A 15,401-nucleotide genomic window follows, 5' to 3' on the forward strand; every position below is an offset into this window, starting at 1 on the left:
CTGATATTGTAGCATTTAAGAAATACAGTGTATACCATGTTGCTATTTTAAAGACATTAGACTGACTTCTTTATTTTAATAGATTTGATCTGGAAGATGTCAAGAATGTTGGACTTTTTCAAAAATGGTGTGTCATTCCTGTTCTGGGTCTGATAGAGAACTCTTTATATGATAATGTTTTGCTGCATAACTGCTTCTGTCTCCTACTACAAATTATAAATTCCTGCTCAAAAGTCGCAGACCTGCTGCTTGACAATGGTTTGCTGTATGTGCTGTGTAATACTCTGGCTGCTCTCAATGGACTGGAAACCAAGTGAGTATTTTATCCATTGCTATAAGATAACACAGACACAATGTTAGGAGTAGCAGAAACTGAAGCATATTGTGTTCTTCGTACTTTGTAAAATGTTCAGAGACCATGTATAAAATGCTGTATTTACAGCTTTTAACTGTACTTCCAAGTAAAAGCTAGTGTTTAGGTATTTGGTTTAAACAATAGAATACACTGCTTATAAAATATCCTTTGAATGCTTTAAGTTTTCAAGTGAAGGGACCTTTTGAAATGCAGGATTCAGTGTGTGTTCTGGATGCTTCTCCTAGTAAAACTTGAAAAGTAAAATAAAGGTGCAGGAGTTGGTAGCATTCTGCCATATCTGTGGCAAATGTTGAAAGTGCGCAAAGAATCCCTCCTGTGCTGCCTGTCACTTAGCATTTGAGATGTCGAGTAACTTAAATTACTTTGTTTGTGAACATTCTGTACTCCTTTAAGGAAGGTTATACAATGAAGAAAGGAGAAGTGGGGTGTCTTGCATGTTTATTTCTTGATACACTGAAGAACTAAGTAGATTTTTTTTATAATCTCATAATTTAAATTCAGGATGCTTATAGAATGAGAGATTATCCTGAATTCCTCGAGATACTATTTGAGAAATTTAGATTTCAGAACTGTTCTTAAACTTATGAATCTGATAATAAAAATCATCGTTTTTTCTGATGGAACTTTGTTACAATCTTAATTTTACTGTCATAAAGATTTTTCAGGCATCCAATTTGTAAAAGTTAAGCTCTTTGATTACAATTTCCTAGCTTTCAGCAGCAATGTTTTTATATCAGATACAATATAATATTAGATATGGCTGGCAGAAGTAGCAGGGAAAATAGTAATAGGTCTCGTTACAGCTTATGGTCTGCTGGCATTGTAATGTTTCTGGTAACTACAACTTTCTTTGCAGCATTCCCCTAAACGATTACAAGCTACTCGCATGTGATATACAACAGCTCCTGGTAGCAGTTGCAATTCATGCCTGCAGCTCCTCAGGTTCACAGTATTTTCGTGTTATTGAAGACCTCATTGTGCTGCTGGGTCATCTTCAAAACAGTAAAAATACAAGGATGCAAAGTAAGATATTTGCTTATTGTTGGGGGTCGCAGGACTGGAGAAGTAAATCCATTTCCAGCCAGTTGGTTTAATATTCCATTTGAGCAAGAAGGGGGAATTTTTCTGCTTTTGAGATTCTTTCTTCTCAAAGTAGTACTCTTCCTTGGAAGCCTGTCTTGTGGTTGTGTACTGCTAATCTGAAGGAACAACAGCTCTAAGTTCATAGAGGATGTTTGAATAGAAACAGTCTGTGAAGTTGTTCTTAGCTTATTTCACAATTCAACAACTTTTCTGTGAGTACTCACTTATGTATCACGTACCTTTGTGTAATAGTGAGCTGGCTTTCTATATGGCTTCCTGAAAATCTAGGATTTTAGTTCTCACACTTAGTGTTCTTTTACTTTTTTGTACAAATATCTGATGAAAGTTCTTGAATACTTGTGAAGTAAGAATCTGTCACACATCCTATGTTTGTTTCTTCCTATAGATATGGCAGTTGCTCTGCAGTTAAGAGTTCTTCAAGCAGCTATTGAATTAATAAGAACTACAGCAAATAGAGATGCTCAGGAGCAGGCTGGTGTGGCCCCATCACTATCTGCAGCACATCGTGCAATGTTTCAAAAGCGTAAAGGCATTGCTGGTAAGCAGCAGAAGTCTATGCTTGTACTCTTGCCCTTGTTTATTACTAGTGAAATGTCTATTTTAAACTCTAATTTTGATAATAGAGCAAGTGAATCTTGTTCTAAAATATGTATTGATTTATTGACTTTATTTATCAATATATATATTTTGGAACAGAAAAGCCTGTACGTACTTTGAGCTTGTTTTTGTATTACAAGGGGAGAATGGGATACTGCATTGACACTTCAGTCAACTTTTTCCTCACTTGAGTCTCTAAATTCAGCTGCTGCCTGCCTTTGAAGAGATTCCCAATTCATGAGTTGCTTAGTGAAAACATTTTTCAAATAATTTGTAGTAGTTTTATACCTAACTTCACAATGAAATACCAAAATAAAGTTAGTTCTTCTAAATTCAGTGTATCTACAATGTGGGTATTGCACTATTACACAGCTTTAAACAGGTGATTTATCCTGAAGTAATACCTTGCATTGTAAATTTAATTGGGGCCATGGCATTTTCTGTAAAAACATTTGTGCAATTCAAGAGTAATACTGTCTGTGTATATAATGGCTTGTGAATTCTATAAAGCCTTTGGAATCTTCTGACTGGAAACTGTGTTTAAGACTTGGTAGGATGTATAATTTAAAGCCTGATATGTACTTCAGTTGTTTAAAAAAATGTATTTTTTTCCTTATTCACTATGGAACCTCTTGCTTGATATGATTAGCTTTCAAGGCCTTTCAGCCTAGTAAATATAGTAAAAATATTTTTGCTAGTGAATCTAGTAAGGCACTAAAGGTAATAAAACGATATAAGTAGAGTTAGAGCTATGACTGTAACATTTTCCTGAAAGAATCAAATGCGGTCAAGGCTTGGCAGTTGAAGATGTTTTTCCTCCAATGATATTTTGATGACACACAACTATTTTTAACTGTATTAATGTTGGCGGCAATGGATATGATACAAAATGTTTGTTTATATGCTGTATTCTAAGAGACTCCTCATTTGCGTTGATAAATCTATCTTCTGATAGTAAAAATAAATACATGAAAAACTCTAGCATCCTTTATCATAATTGCACAACAAAAAAGGAATAAAAGTGCCTTAAAATCTGCTCTGCACAAAAATACCTAGGTTGCTCAGTAAATCTCATCTTGACACTAACTTATTTTATAGTGCCCTTTCTTTATGTATTCATTTTCAAATGTGAGAAATCTTGAAAGAGGCAAGCACCCTAATGACACTTACTCCGTTTAACATTAATGTATTTCAAGTGTTTGATTCATCCAAAGATTTTTGCATCATTTGATGAAGACAGTAACTGAGTGATTAACTTGGTGTGTTTTTAGTAGGACACTTCTTAATGTTTCTTTACTTGAAGGTTCCAGAAAATTTTCGCCTGCTCAGTCTGATGCTCTGCTGATGAAAATGCGTTCAGTAGCAAGTGAGGAGTTTAATATGATGATGCAACGGAGAATGAGTCAAGAAAATCCTATCCAAGCCACTGAGACTGAGTTTGTACAAAGGTTACAGAGGCTAACTGTCCTTGCTGTAAACAGACTCATTTATTTAGGTAGGATTTTCTGTTTATTTGTTTTGACAGTGCCAGGGTAGTGTTCTGTGACAAATGGGTGCTTGATTTCAGAGAGTTTGAAAGGAAAGCAATGCTATTGGTGGTGGTAAAGGCAATGTTTGATTTGATGCCAGCTAAAGGAATGTAGGATCAGCTTGGTTGAGATGGTACTGATCAATTTGTCTATTAAACTTTAAGCATCTACTGAAGAGTGCTTTGACATACTGGGTATAACAGAAACGGCAAGTCAAAGCAGGCTTGCAGCATCCCAGCTGGAAGTTCCTGAAGAAGAGATCCAGCAAGAGCTGCCTAACAGAACAAATCCTTTTCTGAAAGAAATGTTCAAAATGTTAGTGGAAGGAGTCAGACTGTCCCCTGTAAGTAACTAATTACGTGTTTTCCACATAAAAGCATATTTCATAAGGTTCACTTGTTAGGAATTTCTTATACCTAAAGCTTTCTATCCGTAAATGTTCTTCTTGCTGCCTCTCTCAGTTCAGCTGTGGTGCTATTAAAACCTATTCAGCTTCCCAGTTATTCTCTAGTTGTGAAATACTAAATGTCTGTTCAGATTCAGTCACAACATTTAGCAAAATTCAGTTTCTATAATGCACTCACACAGGATGAATAGACTTGTTTTTCCCCTATTGGTCTGTTGTTGGACCCTATAAAAGCAGGTTTGCTGTACATCCACGGATGATGCATAAAAAGTAATAAATAAATAAATAAATAAAGTTTATCTGAGCAATTTGTCTATAATATATTTAACAGTTAATGACGTTTGGGTGTATCAGGAAGTGGAACCTTTTTTCAGTTATTGCTGAATTTTGTTTTCTAGCATAGAGTTGTTAGCCTGTCAACCTGTCCAAGGTAACTATGTTTCACTTGGGTAATTTGAAATGTTATACTGGGAAAAATGAACTTATTGCTCCTTGTGTCTGTGTTTCTCTTAAGTCATCTCTATAAAAATTAGCACAATCTAATTTTTTTTCTAGCTTTGGAAAATGTAGTTTGTTAGGTCAGTTATCTTCCCATCATGCCTTACCTGTAGTACTTCTCAAAGCCTGCATGTCTCTTTGAGCCCTAGCACTTCAATCAAATGCCTGGTTTCTGATCTTTTGAGAAAATCCATTGCAGATGAGCTGCATATCAAAACAAACCCTTCAATATTTAAACCTCCTGTTCTGATATCTACTTCTTGAATTGTTGCATGTTCCCTCTGAGTATTCAGTTCAGTGAAGAGCTGCATTCTTGTCATTAGCCTATCGAGGGAAAATGCTCATCTTGTTACTAAAAATGAAACAAAGGTTTCCTTTTTCTAAAACGCCTTCAAACATACAGTAAAACAGTAAATAAAACACATTATTTTGGTAGAGAAGTCTTTATTGCTTTTACACTTGGATCATTTTAACTCTAAGTTTCTTTTTGCAATGTAAATAAATCTTATAAAAGGAAGCCTTATCCCTCTCTGAAGTCTAAAAAGAAATGTCCCTTTACCTTAGGGCACCAGCAGAACAAGCACACCCAAGCAGCAGTGGAAGAGAATCCTCTTGTCATGTAAAGACACTTTCCGTACACAGCTTGGAAGACTTCTTGTGCACATCTTGTCTCCAGCAAGGCCACTGCAAGAAAGAAGGCAGGCTTTGGAGATGGTCCGTGAAGTGAACCATCAGGAGATTCTGTGTGACTGTCTTAGCCCAACTTTGCAAGTAAGCTTTAGGGTATTAGGGGAGTCTATAGAGCTTGGATTCAAATTTCTGGTTTAAATAGTACAGTTAATGTGGGCAGGGTTTGTGCCTGGAGTTCTTCAGTGCTATTTTAGCCTGCATGCGTATCTGCAGTTACTCTGTTATCTTGAGGACAGACAGCTTTATAATGGGCAAAAATGGGATTCTTTCTGGTTGTTGTGACTATGTAGCACATCTTTGTCATATAGAACCAAAAAGTAGTACTAGTTTTAACAGGAGGAACTGGAAGATGTTTGAAGGAAATTAATGAAGGTGTTATGCTTGCCCTGAACTCTAACTGCAGACTTTCTGAAACTTGTTAGAACTGATTGCTACAATATCTTGAGTAGGTTAGTCATCAATTAAAGCAGTACTCTATTTTTCCTTATTTAGTCTTAATTCTCTAAGTGAAATTGTGTGGTCTATGTTTTTAAAACTTAAATACTTGAATGACTTCTCCATTTCTGGGATTTAAAAGGAAGGAAAAAAACCACACTTTTGATCTGTCTGTTTGTGTACTGCAGTCTTGTGAGAAAGCATTTCTTAGTCGTGACCTGTTATGGAATAGGAACATTGCTGTTTGGGATCTTCTGCAAGAATTAAATAATATCAGTACACGATAAGGAGAGAAAGTACTCACTGAATGAACCTATGACACATTTCTGATCACATGTATGGTAGTAAAAGAGCTGATGTGCTAGCAGTGACTTCTCTGGATATGTCATGTGGAGAGCATTTATTGCCTGTGTCTGCTTAACTTTCTTATTTGTCTGTTCTAATTTATTAATCAAACAAAGTAAAATTAGGAACTTCTGAGACATACTCATTGAAGTATAATCAGTGTTTCTAGAGGATCAGAGTATTTGCACAAGAATATTATCTTTTCTGTAAGCCATTTAAAAAGCCACAAGTTGCTGGGAGAAGCTCAAAAATGTAGAGGATTACATTCAGCAAGTTCGTCTTTGGACATCAAAGCAGCCATTTTCTTTAATCACAGAAAAAGTAGAAGTCCTGGGTGATTGGGAAAGGGAAAATAAGATTAGAGGAAGCAAGAAGTTCAGTGCTGTATGTGTTTTAGAATTGAGAATGACCATGCCTCTTTTCTTCCTGCCTTCCTTCTTTTTGTCTTTTAGCATGGACCTAAATTAGTACTATATCTATATGAGTTAATGTGCAATCACATTGATGATCTGACCAAAGAAGAACAAACGGCAGCGGGAGACTTTGTGAATACGTTAAAATGTTGTGGCTATAAATGTATTCCTCTGAGCCCAAGACCAAAACCAGATGTAATAAAAGCTTTGAAAGAGGTTTGTGAACAAACAACCTTCTGAAGTAAAGCAGATTTACTTAAGACAACTGTTTATTGTATGGGAATTGAGCTCTAATGAAGAGGGTTTGGTTGGATTTGAGCATGGCTTATGGTTTTTTTATTGGGATTCTCTTTGAGTTCTGAATTTTTATGCATGCTCAACATTTCGCAGCAATCTCATGTGTTACTGCTCCCTGGTTAAGTATATTACTTAAAGCAAAAATATGAGCTTGCAGTAATCTTCTAGTATCAAATGGTCTGGAAAAAATGAATTTTTCTGGCTCTTTGCAAAAAAATAAGATTAATTCTAAATGTATTACAGTGACATTAATTGAAATGAAGATGTGGCAAGGTATCAGGTCAACAGTTTTCTGACAGTCTTCCTTTTAAACTGGAATATCCTTTAGTTTCTGCTTAATTATTTCTGACATGGGAGAAATAACATAAAATTTCTGTTCAGGATCAAAAGAAGTATGAGGTGGAAGAAGGTGTGAACAGAGCTGCCTGGGAGAAAACAATGGCAAATAATCGACAAAAGTAAGTGCTTAAAAGAACTGTGAAAACTCTCTTGGAATGCTGCATGCTTAGCATGTTCTATCACAGTTACCTGTGTCATTATTATAAACGTGGGATTTTTGAACTTAACAACACTGACTGCATTTTGTAAGAGTTTTTGCTTTCATTTTCAATGTGATTTGACACGTTGAAGCATGATTCTTTTTTTCCCTCAGTCTCTTTCAACGCCTGGATACAAAATCTAAAGATATTTCCAAAATAGCTGGAGACATCACACAGGCTGTATCTCTCTCACAAGGAATGGAAAGAAAGAAAGTTATCCAGCACATCAGGGGGATGTATAAGGCAGAGCTGAGTGCCAGCAGACATTGGCAGGAGCTTGTTCAGCAGCTTACGCATGATCGGTAAGTGGAGAGGGGGGAGATGCCTGATGTGCACTTCATTCTACTTAGATGACTGAAATGTAGATTACATAAAATTAGAATGACTAATATATTAATCATTTGATGGTTAAAGACCTGTGAAATACTTCTGAGTTGTTCTTTCAATTTTTTAGAGCGGGTAAGCCAAGTATTATTTCTGTTACTGAGATAGTTCTGTTTTTTGTCAGATAACATTTCGCTGTACGTAGTCAAATGAAGAACTTAGTGGAGATTTAACATCTTGCATTATAGCGATGGAATAACAAAGTACTTTTGATTAATATCATTCATACTAACATCCAGCTACTGTGCTTGCTAATGTGCTAATCTGATGTTTTGACATGAAACTAAACAACGATACTTTTGCCAGTGTTGAACTAATGTTTGCAATAGCTGTGTTTTCAAAACACTCAGACATGTTGTGTTGCTGACTTCATCAGAATTAATAACATAAAGAGCAGTCTTACAGTAACTGTTCATAAACAGCAAGTCAGTGGGGATAGCTCATGAGAATAAACAACATAATTGCCTTTTTAATTATTTTGCAGAAAAAACTGCCCAGTGCTGTGTAGCTACTGCAACTCTTCCTTTTAAACAGAACCTGAGTGAATAACACTATAACCAACTTTGTTTTTTTTTTTTCAGAGCACTCTGGTATGACCCAGTCTATTACCCAACTTCTTGGCAACTGGATCCAACAGAGGGCCCAAACAGGGAGAGGAGGCGCTTGCAGAGGTGCTACCTAACTATTCCAAATAAATACCTTCTTCCGGACAGGCAGAAGCAGGAAGGTGATTATAATATATTTCAACAATGGATCTCAATAACAGTGAATGCTTGTGCTTTATTGCTTTTTGTTTTTTTAATAGGCATAATAAAACCTCCCCTATCTTACCTATTTGAAGATAAAACACATTCTTCTCATTCTTCAACTGTAAAGGATAAAGCTGCAAGTGAACATATAAGGTAACTTTTTAAGATCTGCCTTCCTTTTCCACCTTCTCTCATGCCAACAAAGCTCTTCCTCACTGTTAGTGTGAACATTAAGAAACTGAGTGAAGTAAGAGACAAAGTCAGAACGTAGTGGATTTTCTTGCTATACTTGCCAAGTAGCAGAGCTACCAACATGTATGTTTGCTGATTCTTAAAACAGTTTGTCTCCACGAGTTTGAAAATCTGTAAAAAGAAATACCACGTGGTGTGATGTGGGTATGGGTCTTCTCTGGGACAGCCTGATGGGATTTTCTTACTTCTCTATCCAGTGCAGGTAGTACAACTAGATCTGTAGGTCTTTCCATCAGTAAACTGGTCTTTCATCTTCCCTGCTTTAGGATTGCGTTATAAAACACTATTTAGCTAGTAAGCATTAAGTTAATTTATCATGTATTACAGTCACTAATTCTGCCTAAAATGACTGAAAAGAACATACGATGCAATAAATTAAATACAAATACATTTGTATGTAAGCCCAGAACATCAATGTTCTAATTTCTTTATCTCCTTGGAATTAGAACCTTTACAGTCATGGTGTTGAGAGCTCTGTTTTCAACTGTACCTTTTAAGGCTGTTAGTTCTAAGTACGTGCCAGAAGTAACTAACTTCTGAATTATTTCAGAGTTAATCGAAGATGTATCAGTGTAGCACCTTCTAGAGAGACTGCTGGTGAGCTGCTGCTAGGTAAATTCCATTTTCAGTTCTCATAAATATTCTGTTTTGTCTAAGATTTTGCAGTATATGTAAACTTAGCTGTTTAGCTAAGAATATCCTTGTTATGAATATGTTAGGAAGAGCAGTATATAATTGAATGGTTTCTTGACTTCTCATGGATAATGTATCCTATAGCTCAGCTATGGCATCTGCTTGAGTACTGTTTGGACTGTAGTTATTTTTAAAGTTGCAGAACTCTTTCCAAAGGTTATGGAATATTGAATTCTATGTTTCTCAACTACTGCTTCTTCAGATACTACTCTTAGTTCTCTTAACACCTAAACACTGAATGTTTATACTAAAATGAAGGTGCAGTGTACAAAGAGTAGTATCATTTTGGCAACTGGTTCTCCCTGCAGGAAAATGTGGCATGTATTTTGTTGAGGACAACGCATCAGACACAATTGAAAACTCTGTAAGTATTAGATCACGTTGTCCAATCTTTATTTTTCCAAGCTGCATTGTAAATTGCTTCTGTCTGCTGTCACTGACATTACATGGAGTGCTAGAGTTAGATCTACAGGCAAGGTGAATGAAAATATTTTGGGTTCCTGTTGCAGCCTGCTGTGGGATCAGAAATCCATCTTCCTTAAGGCTGGGAAGGGAATGAGGAGAGGGTGGTGTTGGGAGTCTTTGGTTCCTTCTGTCTATTACTCTGAGTTCATTAGCAGAGCTGCATAGAGCTTGTGCTGGCCTGCACCTGAAAAACAAGTTGCTGGAAGCCAGAACATTAGGAAGTACAGAAATTCGTAAGTGTATAAATTGTGCTGTGCTTTACACCACCTCTGTTACTTGAATTTTTCATTATGTAGGGTGATCTAAATCACCTTCCTTATTCTCTTCAAGAAAAGACTTTTATGGAGGAAATAGGAACTGACTTAATCCTTCTGATGAAAATAATCAAGCTATGAGTTATGCTGCCGAAAGTCTTGATGTACTGTCATGAAGCTCCACTGTGCACATGTCACACAGCCCTGTGGTTTAAGATGTTATTGGTTATTTTGATGTTTTGTCCTTTGCAGAACCAGCAGAATTAGGATATATAACCAAGCTTTGCTTTCTCTTGTTATCCAGTATTTCAGTTTAAGTGCCAATTAAAGCTTTCTTATGCTGGAGTGTTGGATGTGGTACTGAAGGGGCTGAGGAGTATGCATGATGTTCTGCCTTCTGTCTTGGGGACAGAGGAATGTGGGAAACTTCTATGAAGAAAGTCACAGTGTCTTAAAGCATCACAGCACAATTGTCTGTTTTGCTTAAGATGTGCTATATGGTTATAAACTGTACCAACTAAAATAGTTTCCTGTTTGGAAAACCTGATATATAGAGTAACTTTTTCAATTGCATGTTCCTTAGAGTTTTCATGGAGAGACTGAACCAGCATCATTTTCTTGGACCTATGAGGAAATCAAGGAAGTCCATAAGCGTTGGTGGCAGCTAAGAGACAATGCTGTGGAAATATTTCTGACAAATGGCAGAACTTTACTCTTGGCTTTTGATAATACAAAGGTGATGTAGCACTGATGTGTAATAAATACATCAAAGCACTTTGCCGTATCTTTGTAACATACATGAATGTGTTAGTTTTTAAAGTGAGCTGTTGCATGGACTAGTAATAAATTCTGCTTAATATCTGCAAAAAAGCCTATGCTCAGCTAGGCTTCTAGACAGACAGTCTGACAAAATCATGGTGTAAAATGCATCTCTGATGTCCTAAGGCATGAAAGAATCTTAGTCATACTGGACATCCATCCATTGCAACACAGCTCTGGAAATTTGTAAGTGAGACAAAGTTACTAAGTCTTTTTATTTTGAAGATTTTTTTAAAACTATATGATTAAATCTCTGGTATTTTCTTTTAGGTCCGTAATGATGTGTACCACAACATCTTAACTAACAATTTGCCTAACCTTCTGGAATATGGAAATATCACTGCTTTGACCCACCTGTGGTGCACGGGACAGATTACTAACTTTGAATACCTGACTCATTTAAACAAACATGCGGGCCGTTCCTTCAATGATCTCATGCAGTATCCAGTATTTCCCTTTATACTTTCTGACTACATAAATGAGACACTGGACCTAAATGACCCATCAGTATATAGGTAATATGAGATGTTTGGAACTGGTTATTTCCAAATAATTCAAGTGATCGGGATAGCTATTGAATTTCACTTTACTGAACTGTGCACATACATGAGCACAGCTGTTCAGAAATAAGGCCCATAATAACTTGAATTTTTTACACTAGGTAGCTGTTTCACCTAAGATATTTAAATGAAATATCTGATGTTATGGGTGTGTGTATTCATAGCTTGTTAGGGACCGCACTTATCAGTATCACATTATGACAGCAGCTAGTCTATTATTTAAATAAAGCCTATGTTTAAGTTTGAGAGTGAAGACTTCCATGCCATTTGCCATTTAGAAAAATAAAAACCGTGAAAAAATGTGGCCAGTTACAAAATCATATTGCCTTAACTAAGTTGATCCCTGTGAGTTGTCCCACCATAAGTTTGTTAAGCTGATTTTAACACTGCACAAAATATTCACTTTTAAATGATGCTTTTGATTTGACAGAGGCACTTTGAGTGCACCTACTTACCTGTTAGTGTGCCTATGGGTCTGAGTTTGCCTTCACTATTAACTGAAAGTGACCATTGTATTTTCTGAAATTTTTTGTAAAAAGCTGTTAAGTTTTGCTCGTCCTTCTTGTGATATTAAAGGTCTTATTCTTAATGCACTATTAAATGGTGTGAATCAAGATCTTCATAAAAATGACAAGATATTGGTACTACTTCTGTTACAGAAATCTGGTCAAACCAATAGCTGTGCAGTCTAAAGAAAAAGAGGATCGGTATGTGGATACTTACAAGGTAATTCAGATAAGTTTGTTCTTTGCTGTTCTCTGTATAAGTTACATATGTTATATATAAATTATTTTTTTAATATGTATCAAGGGAGTGGAGGATGGTGGTGATGGGACACAAAGCCAGCATTTTATTGATGAAATTCTCATTTCCAGTATGTTATTTTCTTAGAATCATTTTAGGACATTTGGAATCTGAGATTGTTCCTGTCACTGAAATCATAGATCAATTTAATCTTTCTGTGAGATACTGGAGGTTGAATCGGTATGCTCTTACATCTGAACATATCTTCAGTGATCTTTAAATATGTAATCTATTGATGTGATTTCAATGAAACTTGTGACTAATTTATTGGGTAACTGAAAGTAAGACAGTATTCTGTTGTAACGCGCACTGCTGTAACTGTTGTGCTCTTGGTTTTTTGCTCTTTAGAGTATTTTTAAAGTCTTTAGAAAATAACATAGAAGCTGGAAAGCATTTGCTGCTGGACCTTCCAACTTATCTGTATTGTCATTTTCTAATTGTATTCCTCTAAGTTTGTGTTATTCTTAAAAGTCTTAGACAAACGTTTATTTTTGTTACTGGAATGCAGGGAATAGGATTGTCCTTTACCTTTCTAGTACTAGCGTGGCATTTTCATGGCTTCTATAGAGCACCAAACTGCCTGATTTGTTTGGTACAAGTTAACAGGCCAGTTAAATGCCTGAAAATACAGTTTAGAACGTTTTTCTCTTTTGAGAGGTGACTATTTTGAATGGACGTTCAGAACAATTGGTAAGATGCTACTTGAATGGTAGGTGATAAAAATGACTGGTTACTTCAGAAAAATGTATATTGTACCAGGTGCTGAGGGTAGAGTTCTTCAATAAAAAAAGATGGTCTTGGGCATATCTGAAGTTTCTGAGAAGCTGAAGTATTAAAATACTCTGTAGGAGATCTCAGCAATTGCCTTTATTATCAAGCACAAGTTGTTGAAGATCTTAGTTTGTGATATGTTTTCCTCCAACTTTCCTAGTATTTGGAAGAAGAGTACCGTAAAGGAGCACGGGAGGACGATCCGATGCCCCCTGTACAACCGTACCACTATGGATCTCATTATTCTAACAGTGGAACTGTGCTTCATTTCCTAGTTCGGCTGCCACCTTTCACTAAAATGTTTTTAGCCTATCAAGGTAGGATTCCCTTTAACTTTTACTTAGCTTTCATGTCTGGGTTTTTTCCTAACAACCCAGGAAAACTGCATGTTATCAATTCCAAATACCTGAGTTTAGTAAAATTGAATCTGGCGTATTTACACAATGAATAGACCCATTCTGAATTATCAAAATTAGACACCAAAATTAGGAAAAAACTTGTTTATACCTTGGTAGATGTTTAGAATAAAAAGCTGAGCTGTATTCAACTTCTAGTCCATGTTTAACACACAAAAATTGGGATAGAATTCAAAATGTTCTCAGCTAAGTAGAGAGCAGTTGACTTTTTTGAAGCTGCTGATGTGCAACTGATTTTTGTCAAAAATGCAATAAATTCTTTTGTTTCTTTTTTTACAGATCAAAGTTTTGACATTCCAGACAGAACTTTTCATTCTACCAACACAACCTGGCGCCTCTCTTCATATGAATCAATGACTGATGTAAAGGAGCTCATCCCAGAATTTTTCTACCTTCCAGACTTTCTAGTTAACAGAGAAGGTATACTAAGAGGATACCAAAATTACATACTTCAAACAGCCATGGGGTTGGGACAAGTTTAAAATTGAGAACGTTTATATCTGGCATGAATATATAGGATATGCTACAGAAGCTGCATAAGACTTAAGGAATAGCTCATAAATTCTGTTCTAGATGCAAAGGAGCATTTCCTATTGATCTGTTTCTCCATTTGTGTGTGAAGGGATTTGCTAAAGGTACTGCTTTGCTGATGGGCAATAATGTTGCTTAATTTTTAGTTTTCGTAAAACTTTATTAAGATTTTAATGAAGTCACTAACCTAAGGTGTTGAACACTTATTCCTGTGCTTCTAGGATTTGATTTTGGAGTACGTCAAAATGGTGACAGAGTTAATCATGTCAATCTTCCACCCTGGGCTCGTAATGATCCTCGTCTGTTCATCTTGATTCACCGTCAAGCTTTGGAGTCTGACCATGTTTCCCAGACAATCTGTCACTGGATAGACTTAGTGTTTGGCTATAAACAAAAAGGCAAGGCCTCTGTTCAGGCTATTAATGTCTTTCATCCCGCAGTAAGTATTTTTGTCAAGCTTTGTTTGTTCATTGTAGTAAGACTGAATCTTCCCCCATGAAGTTACTGACTTGCTTGGAAAACGTCCAGCACAGAGGAAGCTCCTTTGCTTATGAGGTGTTATAAGAATAGGCTTTAAGAATTTTGGTGCAGAACTGATAAGATCCCATCATCTGATGTGTGTGAATTTGTTAATCTTTTTTGTCTAGAAGTATAGGTGGTGATCAGTTACAGAGTTTACACTTGCCGGTTAGTTGTTTGCAATGGCATACAAATTTGGTGTTTGTATCTGCTTCTTTGTCATTCAGAAGAAGCCTTAAATTTAGGTGAACTCTAGTGCAGGTTTTGATGAGACGAAAATAGCTTAGTTTGTCTGTGGTCAGTATTTATATTCTTCTATTTATATGTATCTTGTCTTGTTTCTAGTAAGCATTTTCTTTTCCACTGAATTTAATTTTGGATAAGTCAAATAAGTTTTCATTGATGTAAAAGCTTCCAGAGTGTCATTACTGACTTACTGTAACATTGAAATTTCTCTGAATTTCTTTAAATTTTTTTGAATCTTCTATCCTTACTATTGCAAGGCCTGCTCAGTTAGCAGCCCTTCTTTTAAATTTCAAATGGATTTGCTTCCACTGTTTAGCATGTGTTCTGTAGCTGTCAGAGGAGCTAATAGCAGTCATGTTCAGTAGCAGCGGCTTTTTTCTTTTCAAGCAGCCATCCAAATGCCTTCCTTACCTTTCTTCTTTGAGATTAAGTACTGATTTAGTTACTACCTTCAACTTAAATTATCTGCAACTTAAAATACTAAGTTTGTGTGATTACATTTATTTTTCTTTGAAGTGAAGGCATTGTCAGTGTGAGTGATGAGAAGAGTGTGGCACACACGTAGAGACATGGTCAATTTTAAAGGAAGAAAAGTCAAAGACAACTTTCACGTTCCTGAAATACAGAGCTTCCTACTCCCCATTTTTTGATGTTGTTTATCATCAGCAACCCTTCTGTTTTCAGACAGATTAGTAAAGGTCTATTAAGA

At 36.1% G+C, this 15,401-nt stretch overlaps 1 protein-coding gene across 10 annotated transcripts in view; it reads left to right on the plus strand.

Annotated features, from left to right (window-relative positions):
* Positions 1 to 15,401, plus strand: part of LOC116228355 (guanine nucleotide-binding protein G(I)/G(S)/G(O) subunit gamma-4) — a 92,763-nt gene that overhangs the window by 52,251 nt on the left and 25,111 nt on the right. For all 10 annotated transcript variants that reach the window (XM_090135393.1, XM_031592148.2, XM_031592141.2 and 7 more), the window contains 19 exons: positions 83 to 313; positions 1,233 to 1,399; positions 1,866 to 2,018; positions 3,381 to 3,572; positions 3,771 to 3,949; positions 5,075 to 5,281; positions 6,433 to 6,609; positions 7,072 to 7,148; positions 7,343 to 7,531; positions 8,195 to 8,340; positions 8,419 to 8,515; positions 9,165 to 9,226; positions 9,616 to 9,671; positions 10,610 to 10,762; positions 11,116 to 11,360; positions 12,065 to 12,131; positions 13,141 to 13,297; positions 13,676 to 13,816; positions 14,149 to 14,366. In XM_090135393.1, coding sequence (XP_089991519.1) covers positions 83 to 313; positions 1,233 to 1,399; positions 1,866 to 2,018; positions 3,381 to 3,572; positions 3,771 to 3,949; positions 5,075 to 5,281; positions 6,433 to 6,609; positions 7,072 to 7,148; positions 7,343 to 7,531; positions 8,195 to 8,340; positions 8,419 to 8,515; positions 9,165 to 9,226; positions 9,616 to 9,671; positions 10,610 to 10,762; positions 11,116 to 11,360; positions 12,065 to 12,131; positions 13,141 to 13,297; positions 13,676 to 13,816; positions 14,149 to 14,366 — 2,914 coding nt within the window. The remainder of the gene's footprint in view (positions 1 to 82; positions 314 to 1,232; positions 1,400 to 1,865; positions 2,019 to 3,380; positions 3,573 to 3,770; positions 3,950 to 5,074; positions 5,282 to 6,432; positions 6,610 to 7,071; positions 7,149 to 7,342; positions 7,532 to 8,194; positions 8,341 to 8,418; positions 8,516 to 9,164; positions 9,227 to 9,615; positions 9,672 to 10,609; positions 10,763 to 11,115; positions 11,361 to 12,064; positions 12,132 to 13,140; positions 13,298 to 13,675; positions 13,817 to 14,148; positions 14,367 to 15,401) is intronic.

This window comes from Phasianus colchicus, chromosome 2, assembly GCF_987193195.1.
Source record: "Phasianus colchicus chromosome 2, bPhaCol1.hap1.1, whole genome shotgun sequence".
NCBI lineage: Eukaryota > Metazoa > Chordata > Aves > Galliformes > Phasianidae > Phasianus > Phasianus colchicus.